This window comes from Pteropus alecto, unplaced genomic scaffold (assembly GCF_000325575.1).
Source record: "Pteropus alecto unplaced genomic scaffold, ASM32557v1 scaffold45, whole genome shotgun sequence".
NCBI lineage: Eukaryota > Metazoa > Chordata > Mammalia > Chiroptera > Pteropodidae > Pteropus > Pteropus alecto.
In genome coordinates, this window is record NW_006442491.1 from 5,795,931 (window position 1) to 5,820,337 (window position 24,407).

General features: G+C 36.8%; 1 protein-coding gene across 7 annotated transcripts in view; it reads left to right on the plus strand.

Annotated features, from left to right (window-relative positions):
- KIF16B (kinesin family member 16B) overlaps positions 1-24,407 on the plus strand; it is a 278,826-nt gene that overhangs the window by 36,652 nt on the left and 217,767 nt on the right. For all 7 annotated transcript variants that reach the window (XM_025039943.1, XM_025039945.1, XM_025039946.1 and 4 more), the window contains 9 exons: positions 908-977; positions 2,967-3,080; positions 8,455-8,571; positions 10,535-10,632; positions 11,350-11,459; positions 13,945-14,087; positions 15,567-15,735; positions 15,896-16,027; positions 18,332-18,507. In XM_025039943.1, coding sequence (XP_024895711.1) covers positions 908-977; positions 2,967-3,080; positions 8,455-8,571; positions 10,535-10,632; positions 11,350-11,459; positions 13,945-14,087; positions 15,567-15,735; positions 15,896-16,027; positions 18,332-18,507 — 1,129 coding nt within the window. The remainder of the gene's footprint in view (positions 1-907; positions 978-2,966; positions 3,081-8,454; positions 8,572-10,534; positions 10,633-11,349; positions 11,460-13,944; positions 14,088-15,566; positions 15,736-15,895; positions 16,028-18,331; positions 18,508-24,407) is intronic.

A 24,407-nucleotide genomic window follows, 5' to 3' on the forward strand; every position in this document is an offset into this window, starting at 1 on the left:
TCCCTGTCTGCCTTTGTCAGGCCGGGGTCCTGGGTTTCCTGTTGAGGTGCCGCCCCAGTCCATAGACAAGGAAAAGAAGATACAAACTTGTTATTGAAAGCCTATATCTATTAATTTCTATTATTGATTTGCCTATTAAGTGAGTAAAGGGAAACAGGCATGGTTGATATATTTCTTAAAGAATCAAAAAGCCTTTGGGCTAAAGGTCCTCTCCCCTCTCAGACTCTAAGGGCCCTGTCTGGCCTAACACCATTTCCGATAACAATGGGCTGATGACCCTTATCAATAGCCAGAGGACCGGAGTCACCAGTTTCATGGTAATTATCTGGATTTGAGGGAGAGGGCCTTTTTTCCCAAAGAAAGGAGGGAAGAAACTTAACTAGGTTTACTAAAAAAGATTAAGAACTCTGCAAGAGATGTCCAGTATCATTTCCTGTGAAAAGATTAAGCATTTTACAAGTGATGTCCCATATCAGATATAGAAAGAAGGTGGGAGGAGAGGGTAATACCCACGCTGCTTCTAGAAGCAGCACCTGGTTGTGACCACTCACTACAGTTTTCTTCTTAGCTCTCTTCCTGGGTGGAGGATGTCTTTCTTTTCTTAACTAGTTGGGTGGGACTACTTTTATCATGATTGACAGCCCCCATGGTTTCTGTCATTTCCTTTATACTCCTTTTGGCTTATAGTTAGAAGTTCTAGGTTTTGACATTATTTTGTCAGTCTTAGTTTTTAGTGGTGGCTTCTGTTTTGTGTGTGTTCATGTTTATATTGGCAAGGATTTGGGAGAAATGATATCAAGGATTGTGCTTTAGATGCCGTTTAAAAACAAACTTCATATGTAAAAATGTCAATAAAAATTTGTTAAAACATGTCTTTCCTAATCCAACTGAATGATTTATGTTGCAGGGAAAAGGACTTGGAAGCCAAATTTATTATTCAAATGGAGAAAAGCAAAACAACAATCACAAACTTAAAGGCAAGTCACAACCTGGCCTTGCTCCCATTCCGTGAGTCCCCATGTGTGTTTTGTCAGAATGACTTGTGGATAAGTAAAATGCTTCTGCCATTTCCACACTCCTTTAAATTAGCCACTCCTCTGTTCAGTTAGCCGCGTCAGCTTGCCCTTGAGTTGGCTTGGGCTCAGGCTCAGCCACAAATCAAGAATGTTGATCCTCTGTTTCCTCTCCTATTTTTGGTTTCATTTGACCTGAAAACCAAACCCAAGGTGTAGCCCTGGTATGTGAGTTCATTCATTGGCTTAGCCCAGACCCAAGCATTTTTAGCCTGTATCCTGTGGTGGATCCTTAGTCTGGCAATTGACTACATTTTGTGAATCATTAAATAAGCTTTGGCCCTAGGTTTATTTTCATTTTTAATCAAAATAGTCATTTTATAATCTTTGTAAGAGGAGCTGTTATTATTATTCAAAACTCAGAGGATGAAAGATAAAAAAAATCAATTTTTTTTCCTGAAAAAAATTGATAAAATAATTTTCTAAGATGACAAATTCTTCCTTTTGCTCTTAAAATATCTTATTTGTTGCTTTGGTCAGTGAATTTGTTAAGGACCCTGAATACTTTTCACTTAGGGAGGAAATAAGGGTGTAAAGTTAATAATAAAGAAATCACCTGCTTTATGGACTCAACCCCTTTTTCCTTCGATATTTGTTGGAAACATACAGGTAGGTTTGCATTTCTGAGGCCTGCTGCTTCATGGCCAAGTGCAGATTGGCCTCAAGTTGGATTTCTTTTAATTTTTGGCTCAAGGGACTGGACACTTTGAAATCTAATTTCATCTTGATCTCCAGTGATAGATGCTGGGGAATGCTATCTTCCAGTTGGGCCATGCCCTGGATAATTTGATAGGCTTCCTTTGAGGCTTTGGTGTCTCTTTGCCTGAGGCATTCTCCAGTGGAATGTCTTTCTTTCTCCACTGACCACAATCCTTGTACCTTCTGGCTCTGTCTGGCCTACACTTAGCTTCCCCTCCTTCGACCTCCCACTTCTCACCTTTCTGCCAGTAACCACTTGTCCCTTTCCTGCTGTTAGTTTCCTAACTTTTACCTGCTGTGGTAAAAGTTTAATCATTAAAAATCGTATTGACTGAAAGAGTGAGAGACCTCTGGCCTTGGATGAATCTCCTTTATTTGTGCATAATGGAATCTGTTTTCCTTGATTACTCTGTTGCCTTTTGAGTTTTACAAACATTTCCTCAACTGATATACCCAGAACAGACACCCAGACTTTTAACATTTTTCTTTATAATATCTGAATCATGTTGGGAAAATATGATGCTCATAGAGTTTATTCAGCATGTGTCCAGGGAGCTGTGCGAGTCTTTGGTGACATATGAACATTTTTAAATATGGTTTTTGGTTCACTTAGGTTTAGAGCAAGGTAGACGAGATATGCAGACATTTGCAGTAATATGCTATGTCTTGGGAGAGTCTAGTCTTTCAGAGGTGGGGGGGAATTACTTCCAGAAGAGTGCCCAAGAGTTAGCATCTGACATGAAGTATTTTGGGGGGAGGCACCCACAAAAATCACACAACTCTAAGGGGCTCCAGTTACATCCTAATCTATGTGACTAGCACCCCCTAGAGTTGTGCAGACCCCAGCTCTGGTGGTTTTGGGTGGAGGGAATAGTAAAAAGCATCAAAGACAGGAAAAAATAAAGTCTGGCTGGAGTGTTGGGTTCATATAAGGTAATCATGATAAAAAGTCTAGGAAAGTAGTGTTAGATTATATCATTGATTGACCATGGATTACTGGGAGGACTTTAGGTTTTATTTACTTATTTTTGGAGGATCAAGAGGAATTAAATGCTTCTTAGGATGTAAACATGGAAAATGGTGATGGTTGTATATTTTTTATAGAGTATTTTTTTAATTGGATCACTTCTCAACTGACAGTGCTCTTTACTTTATTATTATTCTATTATTATTATCATAATCATCTCTCTCTAGATACCAGAAGGAGGGACTGGGGACTCAGGAAGAGAGCGGACCAAGACCTTCACTTACGACTTTTCTTTTTATTCTGCTGATACAAAAAGTCCAGATTATGTTTCACAAGAAATGGTAAGATAGTTTCAAAATCTTTCTTTTGGTTTATTTTCATATTGAGAAAAACATGCTTACCCTAAAACTCTTAAAACATCTTACTAATTTTTTTCTGAATATAATTTTAATTTATATAAAATTAGCCTTTGCTAACTTAGCTTTTTGGTTGTTATGTAGCACCATTTATCTTAAGACTGAGAAGAATAAATTCCCCAAAGTTTGTTTGTTTTTTTTTTACCCTTTAAGCATGATGATCATAACTTTTATTTAAAAACTTTGACACCACTATTTTGAAGGAGCTCTGCAAATAACATGTATTCTAGGGGGACACTTATATGCTGCTAATCTTGGCAAATAAGCCACTTATCCTTGCGTCCTGCTGGCGATGCAGAGTTTTAGGAGGTAGACGGTAACCCCAAGCCACATCTCCCCTACTGAAGTGGATCATTAAGGGTTCTAGAAAGAAGAATTCTAGAAAGAAAGAACATTTTTTTGTCCAGAATCTTTCTAGAAACCAGAGTGAAGCTGGAATTTGTCCGTGAAACCTGTGCTATATGGCCTTTTATGATCTAAAATGTCGACATGACATGGGCAGGTAAGAACAGACTCAAAATCCTCCCAGGAGACCATCACGTGTTTTCATTTCATGTGAGCAGAGAGAAAAGGGTGTTTCTCTGGGAGGGGAGGATCAAGGAGGTTGTTTGAGCAGAGGCGGTTATGGGTGGCACCAGTGTGTGGGGGAAGAACACGCTTTACAGCCTAGGCCTATTCCTGGCTTGTTAACTGCTTCTTTAGATACATTACTTCAGGCATCTATGTGTTAAAACAAGGATAAGAATTCCTGTCCAGCATGACTTGGGTTGTAATCCATTCAGTGGCATCTCGAAGTGCTGTTCTTGACTGGTTTCTTGGAATTTGATGTGTCTGCCAGAATCACTGGCATTGCCTGGGAACACGTTAGAGATGCAGAATCACTGGAGTGATCCCAGACCTGCTGAATCAGAGACTGCATTTTTTCTAGCACGATCCCCAGGTTATTTGCATGTACCTTAACATTTGAGAAATTTAGTTGGTTTAGAAATGGATTATGGAGGAGATTAGCTTTCTGAGGCAATGTAAATATTGGTGTTTAGGTTGTGAACTTAGAGAAGTTGTTCAAAGGAGAGAACTGGAGTGATTATATCCAGAATATATTGGTTCAGCATTGGGAGAGAATAGAAAGGACAATAGCAATATGAGTGGGAGTTGTAAAGAGACTTGAGGTGCCAGGTATGAAAGAAGGTCCAGGAGAAGAAAGATGAACCATTGCTGCTTGAGTTTGTTTGCATTGATGTCAGAAACTGCTTGGTGCTCATGTGTGCTATCTCGTTTATTTCTCATAAGAACTAAAGTAGGTCAACCTTAGCTTAATTTTCCTTTGTCTAAGAGTTACAGTGAGTTCAAATGACTTGCTCAGATCCATAGACCTAATTGACTCAATAGTAGCAGAGTTGAGATCCTGGGACTGATGTATAGGGCCTTGGGGATGCCACTGGAAAGTCTTAAGGATACGAGAAAAGGCTTGGTGTGTTCTAAGTGAAAGATGGGTATGGTAGCCCTGAGTAAATGAACTAGTGAATGAGTGAAGATAACTTTGGTGTTGAGGTAACTGGATTAATCAATGTTGGTAGCTAGGCATTTGGTGAGGAATAGACTGTTATAGCTATTGGAATCTGAATTTTGGCTTTAATATAAGAATGGAAATGAAGTGGGTGGTCAAAGGGAATTTGTGAAGGGAAAAGCCAGTTCATTGTACAGTCTTTAGAATGTCTTCAAAGGAGGATGAATGAAGAGCCATGAGGATCTCCACTTCTAACTTACCTAATGAGTGGCTGGATTTTCCCTTTATATAACCAAAATGTGAGGGCTTTTGGGGACAGAGGGCTGTGTCGAGGAAAAGCCCAAGGACAGAAGGTAGAGCTGTGTGTGACAGCAGGGCCTGGCACACTGGAGATGCTCAGTACATGTTTGCTGATTGAAACAACTCCTTTAGGGATGGTGGTTAATTTATGGGAACAGATGACATTTCCTGGGTTCTTGTGCAAGAGTCAAGATCAGGGAAGCAGTAACAAATTTAGCTCTTTTGAAAGTTAAAAATAAATGCCTAGGATTTTAAAATGGTTTTAGGTTGTGAAAGCTTTCAACTGATAAGGATAATTTTTATGCTCAGGTATGTGCAGCATCTTTTCTCAGAGGCTTCAGGTTCTTTGACATTATATACATAACCTGAGATTGTTCTATTACATTACAAAACTAAAAAAGCCTTGAGGTATGTTAGTAAATACTATTTTCTAGTACAACTATGTGTTAATAAAACCAGCAAAGATACAGAAAAAAATACCTATTTTTAAGCATTCTATTAAAGAAAAGATAAATTTCCCTCATCCCTAATTTTAATAGCTGTTGTTACTAAAAAGGGCTTCAATTTTGAATATTGACCAATGTTTTCATGCTGCCATATTCATCGTGAGAATTAACCTGACAGGTTGTATCCCTGCTATAAACAGAGGAAGATGCAAACTTAGCATAATGTCTTGTTTTTCTTCTCCTCCTCTTTCCTCTTCTTCTTCCTCCTCTTTTATCATTTGAATTTAAAAGCATCTTGAGCAAATATATCATGCCTGTTACCAAATTCAAGTCAATTTTCCTCAATGTTAAACAAATACCAAGTAAGGTGACCATTAATATTTCTTCCTTTCAAGTTAATTTTAGATTTAGAAAAAAAAAATCAGTGAGCAATTTAAATCTACACTCATGTAAATTAAAGATCATTGAAACGAAGTCTAATTTTCTGAACGGTTCTTTCAAAACTTCAAAGGGAGACTTTAATCTCACACAACCTGTTCCTTGATTCAACTCTGGAGAAACTTGAAACCTAAAATCTCAGTTGACAAACTGGATGGGAGTCTTTTAACAGTGCCCTCTTGTGGGCAATTCCCCTCAAGTGAGGCCCCGAGGTACTTGAATTACTCTGGAAATCAGCCTTAAAGTCTGTGTTCAGACAAGCAGCAAGGTGGCTTTTAGGTAACCTGGACAGGTGAGGATCTCAGCGGGGTTTGATGCCAGTGGGGAGAGCAGGTCGTTGGTTTCATAAAGCAGCTTGGTAGGTAACTCCTTTGTGGGAGCTGCGATGGGGTAGCGTGTTTTTCTTGCCAAGAACCCCTGAGGTGCGGACAGTGTCCTCCTGCTTCTCTGAGTTCCAGCTGACTTTGGGTGGGTTACTTGAAGCTGGGACTGAGCCAGGCCTGGGTCTTAGCACCTTCAGACGTGCATTTTCTAGGCCTGTTTTGCAGGCCCCAGCACCTCCTGGACCCTCTGAGTCTGTCAGAGAACTCCAGCTGAAAATAAAGTAGTAGTAAAATTAGTTATGGATTTTAACCCGAGGGAAGAATTTCACTTTGAAAACTTTTGAGTTTAGTTTAAATATGATATTTTGAATGACTTTGTTTTAGCTCCAGACAAAAGTATGAGAGAAGCTCCTTCCTTTATTCTTTGGAAGTTTATAGAAGGCTGTTCTTCCTATCCAGTGGCAGGCACTCTGTGAAATGGTAAAAATGGTACATGCCTTTTATTTAATCAGAAGGAATTGAATAAATATTTAGAGTTTTTCCTCATATTCCATATACAGTGGTTAAAACAAACCTCAGACAGTGGTCTGGTACCTTGAGTCTCTCCGAGATTGGTGGCTTCTGCCACCAGTTTGTGGAGGGAGGTCCTTCCAGGTAGGGTAGGGACCTCATGATTATGTTGGGGGTGTAGGAAGAAGACACATGGCTGTGGGGTCTTTAGAAGCACAGGCTTTTGGGTCAGAAGGTCCTGGGTGCAAATCCCAACTCTGTCACTCACTGTGCATACCCAGTGTGACCTAAAAGTGGATCTAGCCTGTTTTTGAGGACTAATACGTGAATACAACTGTCAGTTGAGAGTTGAATAACTCATCAGAATTTGAGAATAAGATCAGAAAATATCAGTTTCTAAAAGCTGAAATGGATAAAAATTAACTCAGAAGGAATGAGACTGGTCATTTGTGGAAGGGACTCAGTTGAAAGGACAGTTTGTAAATCTTTGACTGATGAGACTAAGGAAGCAAAGTCCAAACAAAATGGCGGGAAGATGGTGCCTGAAGAAAGCTGAAGTTCAGTTGGCCATATTTTTATCTTGTGCTTGGATGGCAGGCTGTATTATTAGCAGAGATGGTTTATGTGAAGACGGCCAGTGTGTTATCAGCCCTGTCTGGGGTCTGGGTGTTCTGGCTGGAGGGTCTAGATCCCTGCTAACCCAGCATCACTCACAGAGACTGAGCACACCTGAAGGGTTGATGAGCCTCCTGTCATGGACTTTGGTGGCCCTACAAAGCAGCACCTCACTTTGTCCAGGCGCTGATGTTATGACCTTATCATAACATCCTCTCTTTAATACCCTTCAGCTGCTATTGTGCTGCATTTTTAAAGTAGGGAGGTGTTTTATGTGCCCATAGTATGCTAGTCCGAGAGGGCAGGGGGCAGCATGAAGGCTTGTGGGGGGTTGGAAAGCTTTGGTCGGTCCCCTTCCCATTTGGGTGTGACTCAAATGAACATGCATCGTGATTTGCTTCATTTACTTCAGTTGTCTAGGTGAAGTATTTGTCCTTCACCCTTTTTTGTTTCCCAGAGTAACACTTTGCACTTATATGGGGCAGAAGGCATGGACTGAGGCCTTTGTAGGTATTATACCAGGCTCCACACAGCTTGTCTCCCAGCCCTCTCCATCCTGGGCAAATATCCAAATAGGAAAAAACATATGGACTCTGACTCGGTGGGGCCCAGCCATCCCCTCTCATCCATACCCAGCTATCAGTCAGCTCTGTCAGAACCTCCAGGGACTTATTTTGATGAAAAGCTGGCCCTTTAAAATGATAGTACTGATTTGGCATGGTTTGGGCAATAACTCTGGCTCCTATGACTTTCAGATTTTGAATATTTACTTTCTGGAAGGTCCGATAGAATGATAAATACTTTTATAAGTTTATTTAATTCTGAAATGCTAAATCATCACATTTTACAATATCTTTGCTTGCAGACATTATTGTCCCTTTGCCTTGTTTCCATTTTTATATTTCAGGGTTTTTTTTTTTGTTTGTTTACGTAAGTAGGAAAAAAGATAGAATTGCTTTTTGCTTACTTAAAAAGTTTCCTTTGGATTAAAAACTGGGGTGTACTCATATATTCTGTTATTAATGGTTCTTCTGTGATTTATTGTGTAATCCTTATGAGATGAAAGTAGCATTCAAAAATATTGTCAATATCGAAGGGGCTTTTATTAAAATCCATGGTAACTGTATCTTTTGTGTGTTTTTTTTTTTTTTGGCTTTCAGGTTTTCAAAACCCTTGGTACAGATGTCGTGAAGTCTGCATTTGAAGGTTATAATGCTTGTGTCTTTGCATATGGGCAAACTGGATCGGGAAAGTCATACACTATGATGGGAAATTCTGTACGTTGTTTACGCTGTGTGGGAAGAAATTTTTTATTAACTCTCTTTGGACTGGTAGAATTGTTTCTTTTATCTACTTGATCTGTACTAACTTGCTTTTCATGTTCTGATCGTTCTTTAGCAATAAGATAAAACTCAGTAATAAGTTGGACTAAATTTCCTTTGAGAGATTTTAAATTAGAAACAGTTTTAAGTTTATAAGCATGAATAATGGATGCAAATCTCAGTTCATTTTCCATTTTTAAAGGCTTTATAATCTTATCAAAATATATGCTGGGTCTACAAGTAATTTATTCTTTTTTTCTGCCAGTACAGCAGTTTGAATAAAATTACTGAACTGTTCTTTCTAAAATTATTCAAAACATTTTTCCCCAAGAAAAATGTAAAAAATATCTAATTCTTTGGTAGAAAAGTCCTACATAAATCCAACAAATACATAAAAAGGTTTAGAATTATACAGTTGATATGGAGTCTATGTAGTTATAGTATGTAGAGCTTAGTAGTTATGCTATATAAATTAACAGATGCAGTTATATTTGCCCCAAAATATGGAGGAATAAAAACTAGGCATTACTGCAGGAACTTTATCTTGTCTGTGCTTTCTCCAGGTCTGGATAGTGCTTGTGTGTTTTACTTTGTTGTGGTAAAAACTGTTCACTGACTCTCAGACCTGTGGCTTGTTCTAGATGTGGAGATACTAGCAGAGAATCACAAGGCTTCCTGCTGGCAGGCACAGTTGTGTCTTTAATGCTACAGGTTTTGCAGGCACGGAATAGTAGTAGTGCAGTCAAGGAACATCAGTCATTCCAGATCAAAGTATTTCAGCGCATACATCCTGGCTTCTAAAGCCAGACTTTTCCTTGACATGTTGAGTAGATAGATGCTGTGTGGAGAGTCCTCAGTGCTGAAAAGTAGGGAAGAATAAGTAGATGATTTTCTTTTATCATTACTTTTCTCTTCTTACTCTCCTATGGTGCCTTTGAGGGCAGCGGGGGGGTGGGGGGACCTTCTCTAAAAGTATAAGTTGCATATCGATTCCCTACTAGCTATTTTATGTAAGTTAAACATTTATAAAACACTCATAAATTACAGCTGTTTGCTCTGACCTTACAGTTGAGACTGGGTATTTAAAAATAATATTTTTTAAAGTAAGAACAACAAATATGGTGAAAGGCTCATTTTTCCTTGATAAGCATTGGTATTGATTTAATGGCATAAGTAAAAAAAAAATATCATAACTGTGATGATATTTTTTTCATTTTTTGGGTGGGGGGGTTGAGCGAAGGTAGGGATATACCTCAAAAGAAAACATTGAAACTCTGAAGTTTTTAGTTTCCTAACGTTCTTAACATGAACTTTTGCCTCATCTTTAGTATCATTCTGAGATTCATCAGCTTGTTAATGCTGACTGAAACATGAAAATTATTGATTATGCCCACCTTGTATAAGTAATACAATGTATTAAAAATCTTGTCTAGGAAGGCCATTGTCGAGATCAGAAGAGGAATATCCTACATGTTTAGATGTAGTTCTGTCACCCAAGTTTTAAGACAATTATTAGATATTTTGAGGATTTACTAAGGTATCTTTAGTGTTTCTTTTCTGCTCAGTGTATATTTCACCTTCTTTGGTCATTTGACCACATCAGATTTTTAACATTCTGTAGCTGTAGACTCTGGTGTTTGAAAGTTACAGAGTAAGTTTTCTTATGTTTGCAAGCCATGATTTAACTGATTAACAGTTTATGACTGTATATTACTATAATATAGTGTGTAGGAATTAGAAAACACAATCCTTTTATTTCAGAGAGTCGGAAGCAGTTCTGGAGGGGTAAATAGTGTGTCTGGGGCCCTTGGTAGTAGACCTGGGGTTGGCGTGCAAACCCCTTGAGTCTAATCAAATTCAGTCACCAGTTGCTTTTATTTCAGGTGATAACTGTTGCTGTTCTTCCTTCCCATTGTAGGGCGATTCTGGCTTAATACCTCGAATCTGTGAAGGTCTTTTTAGTCGGATAAACGAAACCACCAGATGGGATGAAGCATCTTTTCGAACTGAAGTCAGGTAGGGCCCGTGGCCTGTGTAACTGAGTGTGAGCTTGGCTGGAGCTTGCTTTCAGGTGCAAGGGTTGGATAAAGCCTTTGGGTTCCTGAAGGAAGAGTCTGCCTCTTTCTCCTCCTGAACTATAGTGGTTGGAAGTAAAGCTTAAAACATGTTTGTTTTCAATGACTTTCTTGGGTACAGTTTAGAATAAGATTTGAGAGGCTGGTCAGAAACACTAATGTTGGATGCTTTGCTCAAATGGAGTGAGCTTTTGACTTTTAAGTATATACCTTAATTCTTTTGACTGAATAAGGTTTGTTTTATTCTTTACGTTCATAGGATCACTATATATATCATCTTTAAGTAAATCTGTATGGTTGAGTTGTCTTTTCCTCCTTGAACTTGAATCTTTCTGGGAGCCAGTCTCTTCAGTGATTTTGAGGGCAGACATAACAATCTTAAGTCTTCTCGCGGCTGCCTGACCTCTCAGTGGATGCGTGGCCCTGACAAGTTGTTTAAACTACCGTAAACCTCCATTGCCTAATCTGTAAAAAGGGGATAATAGTAGCATTTACCTCTGGGTTGTTGTAGGGATTAATTGAAATAATTGTTGTAGAGTGCTTAGCATAATATCTGATGCCTAGTTACCATCCACAAATGCATGTTGTTGCTGTTATTATTGTTGATATTAATATCTGAAATTATTTTTCTGAATTTAGTTTTATTTAAAATTTTTAGCTACTTAGAGATTTACAATGAACATGTGAGAGATCTACTTAGGCGGAAGTCATCCAAAACCTTCAATTTAAGAGTTCGTGAACATCCAAAAGAAGGACCTTACGTTGAGGGTAAGAGTGAATATTTCACAGCTCTATTCTTCTTGGGAATTTGTGCAAAAACAATAGTTTGAAAGAAAAAAAAAGTAGAATAATGGTGATATTTAAAAAATTTATTTTGGTTATTTATTATGGTAAAAATGACGCGCTATCACTATACAATATTCATTTAATGAATTTTTACTTCACCGAGAAGTCACTGGTTTTGTGGGGTTTGCCAATAGATTTCCTCTTGCTTTAAGAACTCTCTGGCAGTTTTCCAATGTTCTCAGGCATGATAAGTAACCCTACAACTTGTCTTTTTTAAATGGTGTTGTATTTTACTGGTATGTTACTTGGTAATATGACCATAAGGAGATTCTAAGACATCTGAACTTTTGAGAAGGGTGTTTACAGAGTTTCCTCTGCTATGGTTCTCAGCATTTGTGTTGTGATAGTTGTGTCACAGTCAGTTGTGAGGAATGTCACAAGTAATTATGGGTACAGAGTTGGCCTGGTCCTTCCTAATTATTTTGAAAATAGGCTGGATTTAAGGCTCTTCTTGTAATGAAGCTATTCTCACTTTTTCTGCATAAGGTGGCAGAGTGATGGCTGACTTATATGAATCTCTCACAGAAACATGTTACACTGTAACTATGGTTCTTCATGTGTGTCTCATTGGATGCAATGCTGAGAACTAGTCATGGGTTTAAAGATGTTCCTGTTTTGGTTATCCTTTTTACCTGCATATATCAGGTGCACCAATAGGACCTTATCTGCATTTTATTAAATTTCCGATTGGACTTTTGTCTTTTATGCCTAAAGTAAGTTTTGTGACTGTGTATTTGTTTTATGGAGTGTGGAGTAGCTATTATTGTTAATAGTTTTTAGCCTAACTGTACCTTTATGTTTTTTCTTTAATTGTCTTATTGGATAATAAAACATATTATAAAGCTGGTTTATGATAGAAAGAATAATCAAATAGGGCAAAACATCCAGAATCTGAGGTAGGTACATATAGGGATTTAGTTTTTAATAAATCTGCTATTCATACACTGGGGAAATACTGGTTATTAAGTTAATTTTTTCCAGAAATTTGGAGATGGGAAGGCTTTAAAATTTTTGACTTAAAACCCAGAAACCATGAAATAAAAGTATTAAATTTGAAGTGGTAAAAAAGTAAAACTTTATATTTGGCAGAAATATCATAAGCAAAGTAAAAAGACAACTCACGGAATGAGGAAAATATTTTCAATTCAAATTTCAGACTAAAGACTAATTTCCTTAATATATAAACAGCTCCTATAAATCAATAAGGACAGACCCAACAGTCAAGTAGAAAAATGAACATAATTTGTGAATAGACTATTCACAGAAATAGAAATACAGATGGTTTTTAAATGGAGGAAAGAACGCTCAGCTTCACTCATAGTCAGAGAAAAAAGCAAAATAAAAATTCTTGAGGTTAACATTTGTTACTTATTTCTTGCAGATGGATATAAGCCTGATATGATAGTGTTGGGAGACAAGCAGTCTTATACATTGCTACTGCTGCGTATAAATTGCTTTCTGTGGAGAACAATTTTGCAATATATGTCAAAATTTCAAATATGCTTTGATCAAGTAATTCCACCTCTTAAAAATTTATGCAGAAATATTCACACACATTTGAAAAGACCTGTGTACAAGATTATTTGTAGCAGCATTACTTGTAATTGGAAACAAAATGTAAACAACCTCTATAATCTCGATAGGAGACTAGTTAAATTGATTATGGCACATTCATACATCGAATGCTCTGTAGCCATAAAAATGAGTGAAGAATCACCTTAACTGATACCGAATATTTTTCAATATATTATTACTTAGAAAAAAAGCAAGGTGCAAAACTATGTTTATGGTATGCTGCCATTTTCATAAAAGGAGACAAAAAGATATTTTTTTTAGTATATGTAATGGCCTGCATTTGTATGGTTTATTTCTAGAAAGGTGTGGAGGAACTGATAACATTGGGAACTGACAACAGAAGAGGAAGTTGGGGGGTGGGTTATAAGATGGGGGTAGGAGGATGCACTTTATACAGTACATTTTTTGTAGTATTTGACTTTGGAATCATGAATCTTTCAAAGAAAATGAATAAAAAATTTTAAAGAGGATTTTAAAAAATGCTTTTAGATTTTTCATGAAGTTGATATTTACATTTCCCTCTGTGCGCTATGATTAATGCTAATAGGGTTGATGATAATAGCTAATATTTATCTCTCTGTTAGGCACATATTATCAGATGAGGTGACTGGGGCATAACCATGTAAGTCCAGTAGGTGAGCAGTAGAGCTGGGATTTGATCCCAGGCAGCCCAGCTCGTGAGTGCGTTATAAACTACCCTGTTGTAGGAGTAAGATCTTCAAACAACAGATTTGTCCAGTTGTGTATTATTTCATAGAGATTAAATTTCTTCTTCCATTTGCTATATATTAGGAAGATTTCTTCACGCCTTCTTTTTTTTTTTCTTCTTCAGATTTATCCAAACATTTAGTACAGAATTATGGTGATGTAGAAGAACTTATGGATGCAGGAAATATCAATCGTACCACCGCAGCAACTGGGATGAATGACGTCAGTAGCAGGTCTCATGCCATCTTCACCATCAAGTTCACTCAGGTAAGGGCAGCTGTGGGGCCGGCTGGCTCTGTCCCTGAGGTCTTTACTTGCTGATTAACACCAGCTGAGGACCTATCATTGTTGAACCAGGAGCAGCAGCAGGCAAAGGTGACTGTCATTTTCTTGTTAATTAGAGTTGAACATGTGCTGTATGCTGAGTTTCTCTGTAGTTACAATCACAGTAATTTGAAATGTCCTGATGTATATACCCTTAAGAAATATTTAGCAGGCTTCTGCCTTGTTCAAGTGGTAAAAAAAAAACTTGCTTTGTGCTTAATTAAGCAAAAGTTTCATTGTTGCAAGCTCTGTGGGAGATAATGGAATGCGAGTCAGACAGCTGGAGGCCAAGGTGAGTAACTCATTTCTGTGCATTATCGCTCCATGGAGCTCACCCCACAATGTTGATTATGATTATTAGAATGATATTAAATACAGTGAACATTTTTAAGTACTAATATAAGAATTCATTCTGATCCAGGGGTGGAGGACATTTTGAATATGTCTGGGAATCAGTGAGGGTAAATATTTTTAATACCTAGGCTAATAGAACAGATTAATGCAAAAAATGTAGATTTCTCTCAGGACTTAACAATAAGTTAGGAGTTCGAGGATGTCCTGGCTTATATTAACCATTGGATATTTCAGATAAAAAAGATAGCATTTTATTAATGAGGGGGGATCAAAGAGCAAAGAAAATGAAAAAAATTCTCTAAGGTCAATCGAATAACTCCCGATAAATTCCTCGCACTGTTATCTTTTGTTAGACCTTTGTTTTTGATTTACTCTACTGCTTTTTCTCCTTTCTGGTTAATGCAGATTAGGATATAGATCTCCCTGGTTTCTAAGAGGCTTATATTTCTATCAAAATATGGTAATTTATCTTTGGCATTTTGGTTCAGACTATAAAATGTAAGTTAACAGTCTTTGGAAAGTAAAATGTTGGTGGAATTCAGAATCAGGGAATATGGTATTTAAGATTTTTTAACCTTTTATAATTTGTGAAACAGATGTGTTAACATTGAACAGTCAAATGATATTTTACATAATTATCTACATTTATCATATTTTGGAGAGCCATTGTGCTTGGAGTGCCGAAGATTCTAGATGAGAACAAAACTATTTGTTTATTTAAATTTTTCTTTGTTTTGTGCCCCTCCATGCCCAAGTTCTTATTTTGTCCCAGTCAGACTCCATAAGCCTTTGTTGAGAAAGACTGAATGATTTGAGTAATGGAATCATTCTTCAGAAAATTTAAGAATCACATATGGTATAATTCTTTGTATTCAATTTAATTTTGGAAGTTTTTATAATCAGTAAGAAGGCCAACGAAACAACACAATTTAAACAAACAAACAAACAAAAAAAACCCCATGCTACCCTGAGATCACAGTGAGGAGAGGAAAATAATTAGAATTTATATCATAAACAACATCAGGGCTGTTTATACTTCTTCAATTTTGCTTTTATGTTTTGCTCCAGGCAAAATTTGATTCTGAAATGCCATGTGAAACTGTGAGTAAGATCCACTTAGTCGATCTTGCTGGAAGTGAGCGTGCTGATGCCACTGGTGCCACCGGGGTTAGACTGAAAGAAGGGGGGAATATTAACAAGTCCCTCGTCACTCTGGGAAATGTCATTTCTGCCTTAGGTAGGTTTATACTTGTCTCCTCCCTCCCCTTATTCTTCATGGTACTGTATTAGCACCAAGCAATTATGTTTAATGTTCAGGAAACCTGAAGCCAAATTAGCGGGGAAAAAAATTTTAATAATTATCTTTTGTTTGTTTGTTTTTTTCTTCCTCCCTGCAGCTGATTTATCTCAGGATGCAGCAAACCCTCTTGTAAAGAAGAAACAAGTTTTTGTGCCTTACAGGGATTCCGTTTTGACTTGGTTATTAAAAGATAGCCTTGGAGGAAACTCTAAAACTATCATGATTGCCAGTAAGAATTTTAAGTTCTTTTTTTCAATATATAGTGTTTTATGTGAATTAACTGTAAATATTTAATTTTAAAGAGTCTTATTAGGAAATAGCACCTTTTTTAGGTAAAAAAACTGTTTTTCTGTCTTGAAGAAAACTACTTTCTATGATTCACTCTGTAGTATCATATTACTATTTTTCTTCCTCTTAGTTCCATAAATGTTCCATTTCTTGGTTATGCAAGCTGAGGTACCTGCAGAATGACTCTCAGCTTTTGTCTGCTAAAAGTACAGGATAGAAACTTTTAACTCCACTAATTCATAGGAGAAAATCATTATAGGGACATAAAGTAAAAATAACCCAACTTTGTTTTATATTTTAAAGCGGTAAATGTGGAATTTTAAGTTAAGAATTGAGAGAGAAAGAAACCAATAAATATACCAAGTTATAATAACCGTAATATACTTATATATTTTCGCTAAGTAACTAAAAGAAGCAGAACAGGAAAAAAAATGTACAAAGGGAGGGTAATTGTTAAGGAGAACTCAAAAACTGTTTTCCTTCTAACGTCACTGTTCTTCCCGCTTTCTCTCTTCTTTTCCCTTCCCATCTCCATGTCTCCTCCACTCTCCATGCCATGTATTAACTAAGTAGGGAAGCTGCCCTGGGGTATGCACCCCAGATGCAATTGTATAGCTACCTAAGCCAACCTTTTTGGCATCAGAGACTGGTGCTCCTATGAGAATCTAATGCCTGATGATATGAGGTGGAGTTGAGGAGGTGATGCTAGCTCTGGGGAGCGGCTGCAAATACAGATGAAGCTCCGCTCACTGGACCACTGCTCATCTCCTGCTGTGCAGCCTGGTTCCTAACAGGCCACGGACCGGTTCTGGTCCACAGCCCAGGGGTTGGGAATCCCTGACCTAGGCCCTAAAGTTTGTGGTAGTGGTGGTGGGGTCTGATTAACCAAAGCCTTAAGAGGAAAAGAATTAACTCGTCTACTAACTCTTTTCAAAAATTATCATGCTCCGGATTTTAATAGGTGGTAGACTTTGCCAGAACTTTAAAAAATATTTTAATTTCTACTTAATATTGAGAAGTACAAATACAGTAGTCCCCCAGAATCCACGATTTTGCTTTCTGTGTTTTCAGTTACCCACAATTGATTTCAGTCTGAAAATATTAAATGGAAAACTTCAGAAATAAACAATTCATAAGTTTTAAATTGTGTGCCACTCTGAGTAGCATGATGAAATCTTGCATCATCCCGCTCAATTCCTCCTAAGATGTGAATCCCTTTGTCTAGCACATCCATGCTTTATATGCTCCCCACCCATTAGTCACCTAGTAGCCGTCTTGGTTACCAGATCCACTGTCCTGGTATCACAGTGCTTGTGTTCATGTAACCTTTATTTTATTTAATAATGGCCCCAAAGCACAAGAGTAGCGATACTGGCAATATGTATATGCCAAGGAGAAGCTGTAAAGTGCTTCTTTTAAGTGAAAAGGTGAAAGTTCTAGACTTAATAAGGAAGGAAAAAAGTTGTATGCTGAGGTTGCTAAGATCTATGGTAAGAACAAATCTTCGATTTGTGTAATTGTGAAAAAAGGAAAAGAAGTTCGTGCTAGTTTTACTGTCACACCTCAAACTGCAAAAGTTACAGCTATAGTGCGTGATAAGTGCTTAGTTAATATGGAAAAGGCACTACCGTCATGGGTGGAAGGCATGAACAGAAAACATGTTCCAGATGACAGCAACGTGTTGAGCCAGAAAGCACTGAGCCTATATACAGACTTCAGCAAGATGTTCCCCGAAACGAGTGACACAGATTCAGCAATAGGTTTAGACTGAAAAATAGAAAAGTTTCTGGAGAGGCTTCATGTGCTGGTGAGGAAGCTGCTGCCACATTTCCAGCAGAGCTGAACAAGTTGATTAGGGTTTGGTACAATCTATGGTTTTAGGCATCCACTGAGGGTCTTAGAACGTATCCATTATGGGTAAGGGTAGGACTACGGTAGTCCTGAAATTCTCTTCTTCTGTATTTTTAACAGAGGAGACTCCCTAAGCTACAGTGGAGTATCTCATATCTCATTCTAGAGTTGGTTAGATGTCTGATTTTATACTTAATGAGAGCAAAATGACATTTAGTATAGTGACACCTTTACTATAAATCTTAGATAATTTTTAATATTCATTACTGTGGCAATGAATATTTAGTCTATCCGTTGACCCGGGGTTAATCTGACTTTTAAATTACAAACCAGCTTTGCGTTAAATGAAACACAGAGTGCCGGATAAATTATTTTTTGAATTCATTCTTCACAGCCATTTCACCTGCTGATGTCAATTATGGAGAAACCCTAAGTACTCTTCGCTATGCAAATAGAGCCAAAAATATCATCAACAAGCCTACCATTAATGAGGACGCCAACGTCAAACTCATTCGTGAGCTGCGAGCTGAAATAGTCAGACTGAAAACGCTGCTTGCTCAAGGGAATCAGGTTGGGTTTTTCTGAGATTTATGGATAATTTTCTTTGAGTAACGGCATATTTCTAGATCTTAATGAGACAATTATCTCATTCAATGCATTGATTTGAGTAAATAAGTGCTAAGTAAAGCCTGAATGAGTTAGCCAGTATCTCCTTTACATCATCGCCCCCATTGGCCTTTACGTTCATTATGTGCTCTGTGTAAGATTTTATCCACTAAACCTGAAATGATTAACTATCTAACAGTTATCAATTATGGATGGAAATTAAGCATGCAGTAGGATTAGCAGCATAATCTCCATTAGTGGAAGGAAATTGAGGTACTTGGAGTAATACTTTAAATTCATGTATTTTGACTTGAAAATAATTTTTAACAGAATGAAAAGCTAGTTTGAACATGTTTCTCAGTCTTTATTTTGTATTACCCATTACAGAGGTGGTTACAGTGATCCAGTGATATGTGTGACATACCTGTGGCCTGGCTGAGATGATGTCCCTGGGGCCTTGTTGATTGTTGAAACAGCCTCAACTCAGGATCTTTTGGGATTCTAGTGAAGCAGCCTTGCCTTTTGTGTTTTTCACAGTACATTTATAATCTGCACAGTGTACATACAGAGTTACACTCTTAACAAATAGTGTGAGTTAGGTTCTTACAGGTTTAGACATTGTTGACATTGTTGTGATGAAAGGCCACTCTTGAAAAAAAGATCAAGGATAGCTATTTAAAATGTTCAAGTTAGATTAGCGTTAGAAATAAAGATATATTTCTTCCTATTTTTCTTAATCTATGAATAGATGTCTTAAATGCATCATTAAAAAATAGTTTTCTTTAAATGCAAAGTGTTTGCTCTGGAGCAGCTTTCTATCTAGGAGTATATGACCCTTGAAACCATTTACATCCATAAAAGATTTGACCTGTGAAAATATTGACAGAATGAAAACCTCACTGAGTTTCCTGTGTCCTGAAATACACCTGACAGTTCTTTCCCCTAAGTTGGCGGACATTAGTTGCATAGGAATTGCTCATTGCATTTGATAATATATCCATTTCCATTTTACTTTTTGATGTGGAGCTTTCCTTTGTGAGAAAGGGAGTTGTCAGAATGAATAGTCCAGCTGTATGTGATGTTATCAGGCTCATATAACTTATGACGTGAACCACAACAGTCATTTTTATTTATACACCTTGTTAATGGAATTTTTTTTTCACTGCTTTCAAAACATTATCTGAAGTAAGCATTTAAGGATGATTGTACAGAATCACCCAAACTACTGTATGTGAATGAAAGCATTTGAAAAATTTTTGTGCAGCTTTTTGTATTTAACATTTTACTAAGTAATGAGAATGAAGAGAAAGAAAGATCAGCCTTTTTAAACTAAACTGAGGAAATTCTTGAAAGGAGCCTTATGTGGTCAGAAAAACTCTGATTTACTGAAACTTTTACAAATTCTGTCTAAAGAATGTCTTCAGAGGTATTGTGTATGCCACTCGCCTTATACTTTGTGGTCTTTTATCTTGTTTCTTTCATGACAAAAGACTACTGCTGTGATTAAAGGAGTATTTTTCTTGCTGTAGTTTTGGGGCTGAGGATGGAAAAGATAGTTAAGTCTATTTTAGAATACACTGAAGATAAAATTCTTTGATAAACTTAATATATTACAATATTACAATAAAAACAGGAGTCCAATTTAAAATAATTTATCATACTGTGAAGCTATAAATTGTTGCGAGACAATACAGCTTATTCTCGATTAATTAAATTTGTGATGCTCAGTAAAATAAGCAGGTGTCCTTAAGTGCCCATTAAAAATCTGTTTAAATTTTTCTGGAGACATTGCCGTATTCCCACAATATTTTATTCTAAATGCTGCCATGGTTCATTGAGAATGCTACTCAAAAGTTTTATTTCTAGAGTTATTTTCATACAGCTTTAAATAAGAATCAACTCCTATTTTTAATAACTTTACGTATTTGCTAATGCAAAATCTCATGTGTGTCAATTTTAAAAGCTTCTACTAAATAGATATAGATATATAGATATATGTGGGATAGTTTATACATGTATGTGAACTCTTTATTGAAATATTATATATGTCTCCAAAATTACCTATTATAAGTACACCGATCAGTGAATTTTCACAAGCTGAATTCATCCATCTAAGCTGCACTCACATCAAGAAACAGAACATTACCAGCCCCCTAGAAATCCCCCTTAATGTTCCTTTCCAGGTATTACCAGCCCTTCCCCTAAAGGGTAACCACTATCCTGACTTCTAAAGGCATAGATTAGTTTTTAGTTTTGCTTATTTTTGTTCTTTGTACAAATAGAATCATGCAACATATTTAGTTTTTAGATCTCACTTCCTTCATTCAACAATGTATTTTTTGAAATTCATTCACGTTGGTGCATGTAGTTGTAGATTAATTTATTTTCATTTCTGTGTTGTATTCCATCATACAAATATGTCCCAGCTCATTGATTCATTTTATTTTTGATGAGCACTTTGGGAGTTTTCTTTTTGGTGCTATTAGTGCTCCTATGGACTTTCTTTTAAATGTTTGTTAGTGAGTGTAAAGATATATTTCTGTTAGGTTTATACCTAAGAGTGGAGTTGGTGGATCAGAAGGTGTACATATGTTCAGTTTTAGTAAATACTGCCAAAGAATTTTTAAAAATGGTTATACCAATTTATACACCATCGGCATATGAAAGTGCCAGTTGTAGTTACTGCAGGTCCTTGCCAGCACTTGGTGATGTTCATTTTTCATTGTAACTGTTCTGGTGGCTACATAGTGGTATCACAGAATGATTTTAATTTGCACTTCTCAGATAATAATGAAGTCGAGCATTTGGATATTTCTCTTTTGAAATGTTCTCTTTTATTATATTTAAAACATATTTTCAGACTTCTGCCTTGAACTTGGCAGAGAGAAAATGTCTCTTAACTCTTCTCTCTTGAATGTGTCTGGAGCTAACAAGAAAATTAAACGATATAGACATGAAATAAGCATTAAAAGTCAGGAAGCAAAGAAAACAATTAGAGAGATGGATATAGGATGAATTCCTCATTTTTATAGCTAGAGTCACAGATAAACTAAATAATAGGTAGATAATAGAAATATCATTATGTGTAAACTTTTAAGATAGACACCTCTCAGAGAGGGTCACACAGGAAAGCTCAGTTATATGATGTTTGCAAGGATGGGCGAAGGTCTGTGAGCTAATTCAAAGGGAAAGAAAGCAGTGCAAATACAGCATTATTTGAGCCTAAAAAAAGCACTTTTTCTTTACAAAGAGTGCAATTCATAATTATAATCAAACATGACATGAGCTTTCATAAAGGAAAAAAAGAACAACAAATCTTTAGGAAATAGCAGGAGACAGAGCCATACACATATTTGTCACAGGGAACTTGAACTCTTCTTTTTCATTTCATAAGAGCTCTCATAAACACAAATAAGTGAGGACACAGCATATTTCCATGATATAATGGAAATTTTCTTGAATCAATACAAACCAAGAAAAAGATTGCCAACTCATGCAACAAAAGACTACTTTCCTTATGAGAAGAGCTATTAAAAAATAAAAAAAGATCATGATCCGACAGAAAAGTGAACAAATAATATGAGCACAGTTCATAGGAGAGTTTCAAATGGCTTCTAAACATGTGAAAATATGCTAAATGTCATTTGAAGTATAGTAAATGCAAATATTAGTAGTGAAATGAGTATATATATGCATATGGATTCATAGTTATCAGAATGTGTATTTTACTGTATGTAAATTATCCCTCAAAGTTCTTAAAAAATGAGATGTTCTTTTCACTTATCAGATGGGCAAAAATCAGAATGCTTGATTACATAGTATATTGGCAAGGGCGAGAGGCAGGAGGTGCTTGTGTATGTTGTTAGTAGAGTTATATTGCTGCAGTTCAATACATGAACTTAATCTGAATATTATTTAATCCTGAACATTTTTCTTCTAAACAGACACCTTGCAAAGAATAACTTAATTAGAACTATTGTAATTTTACCAAACATTTAAAAAGGACTTAGGAAAATCTTTCTTTATGGGTGTTTTACAGTAATTTTTCAGAAGTCATGATGGTCATGGTAGCCTGCATGCCTATATTCAGTCAGTTGTTGTCTCCCTAGTTGATGATGTGGTAAGAATGTTTCAGCTTTGATCATAGATGAAAAATACCAGCAGTGGAGTCCGTAAAATTAACCATGTTATAAAGGGGTTACTAATTGTTTTGAAATTATCAACCATATATAATGGTGCAGTCATTGTAATGTCTGCCACTTGCTTTTCTTCAATGAAAAATATTTATTGAGTGCTGTCTGTGCCAGGCGATGTGCTTGGTGCAGTGACCATTGAAGTAATGTGTTAGTAAAGCTCCTTTTATTTCACTAAGGATGAATTTGACCTTGGATTAACTAGCTGGTTTCATTCTCTGTAAATTGGATAAAAACAGGATGCCAGCTGTATAAGCAGGCAATATCTCTAATGATGAAAATGCCTCCTAATTGGTGAGTTGTGTTTGGATTAGGAAGAACTATATATAAACTGAATGCCTGTTGAGGAGCCATAGCTTTGGGTTTCCCTGAGTGTGGTGACCCTTATAATAGATGTGTTCCTCCTGAGGACCCTGGAAGATGTGCCCATGGCATTGTTACAGGAAATGTTGGCTCCCACAAGTGTGGACTTCTAAGCCAAGGTGGGCCCCGTGTATGTCTGTGTGAATCTCCACCTCTCAAGAGGGCCAAAGATAATAGCTTCTGGACAGCTGTGGACTACTGCAGAGATCATGCAATGACTTTGCCCTTCCCTGATGGCAGTTCTGCTTTATGCTGAGTAGATGATGCCAAGCATGGCCCATTGTAGTCTCATTAGTCTGAATGTTTAACTGAGCCTAATAAGACCACCTCATGGGTATTATATCTGTTCAAATAGAAATCGAAAAGTAAGTAGTAATGAAAAAAATGTCCAGCCTCTGGGGAAGACAACTTGACAATTTAAAAAAAATCATACATATAGATGACTCAGAAATTCCTTTCTAGGAATTTATTCTATTGATACAGCCATGTATACTGTAGGCAGCTAATATAGGAATAGTTATTATAGCATCGCTGATAAAGCAGATTAGAAAAAAATATTTCCTTTAATAGGGAAGCACTGACATAAATTACAGAATGTCCATACAATTCTGCTCTGTGATGGAATCGGAATTGTTCAAAAAAATCAAGAGGTTTTATTTGTACTAAATTTCCCCCCAAATATATTGTTACGTGAAAAAAGCAATATTCAAAATAGTGTTCATGTTGTTTATGTTTAAAAAAGCAAGAAAAACATGCTTGCATGCGACCAGAATAATTGCAAGTTTACACAGCAAATTGAGTTTAAGAGTGGTTGCCTGTGGGATGGGAAGAGAGCAAAAGCCCCTTTCTTTTTTCTTTCTCATGCTGTCTGAGGGAGCACTGTGTTTCTGCTTCTCAGATTATGAGTTATGAGTACAGACAAAGCCCTTGTGTACCCTGCCTGGCTCCATTTGCCTTTCCTGTCTCGATCTGCCTAGTCCCGCCCAGTTCCAACCTGGTTTTGGTGTTTTTCATTCTCATGTCATTCTTTATACCTTTGTAACATGGATAAGAAAATGGATAAACAGATTATGTATGGTATAGACATACCATGCATGGAATGTCACCCATCAATGAAAATAAATGAGTTTTCTTTGCATGTACCTATCAACATGGATACATTTCAGAAGCCTGTGGTCGAGCAAGGCTTAGGCTTCTTACATTTTTATTTTGTACTTGTGCATATTCAAGATGGATGACTCCTTTAGGATCTAGGGATTTAGATCATGCTTGATTTTGTTAAAATGTCAGTTATGTTACATGTTTGTC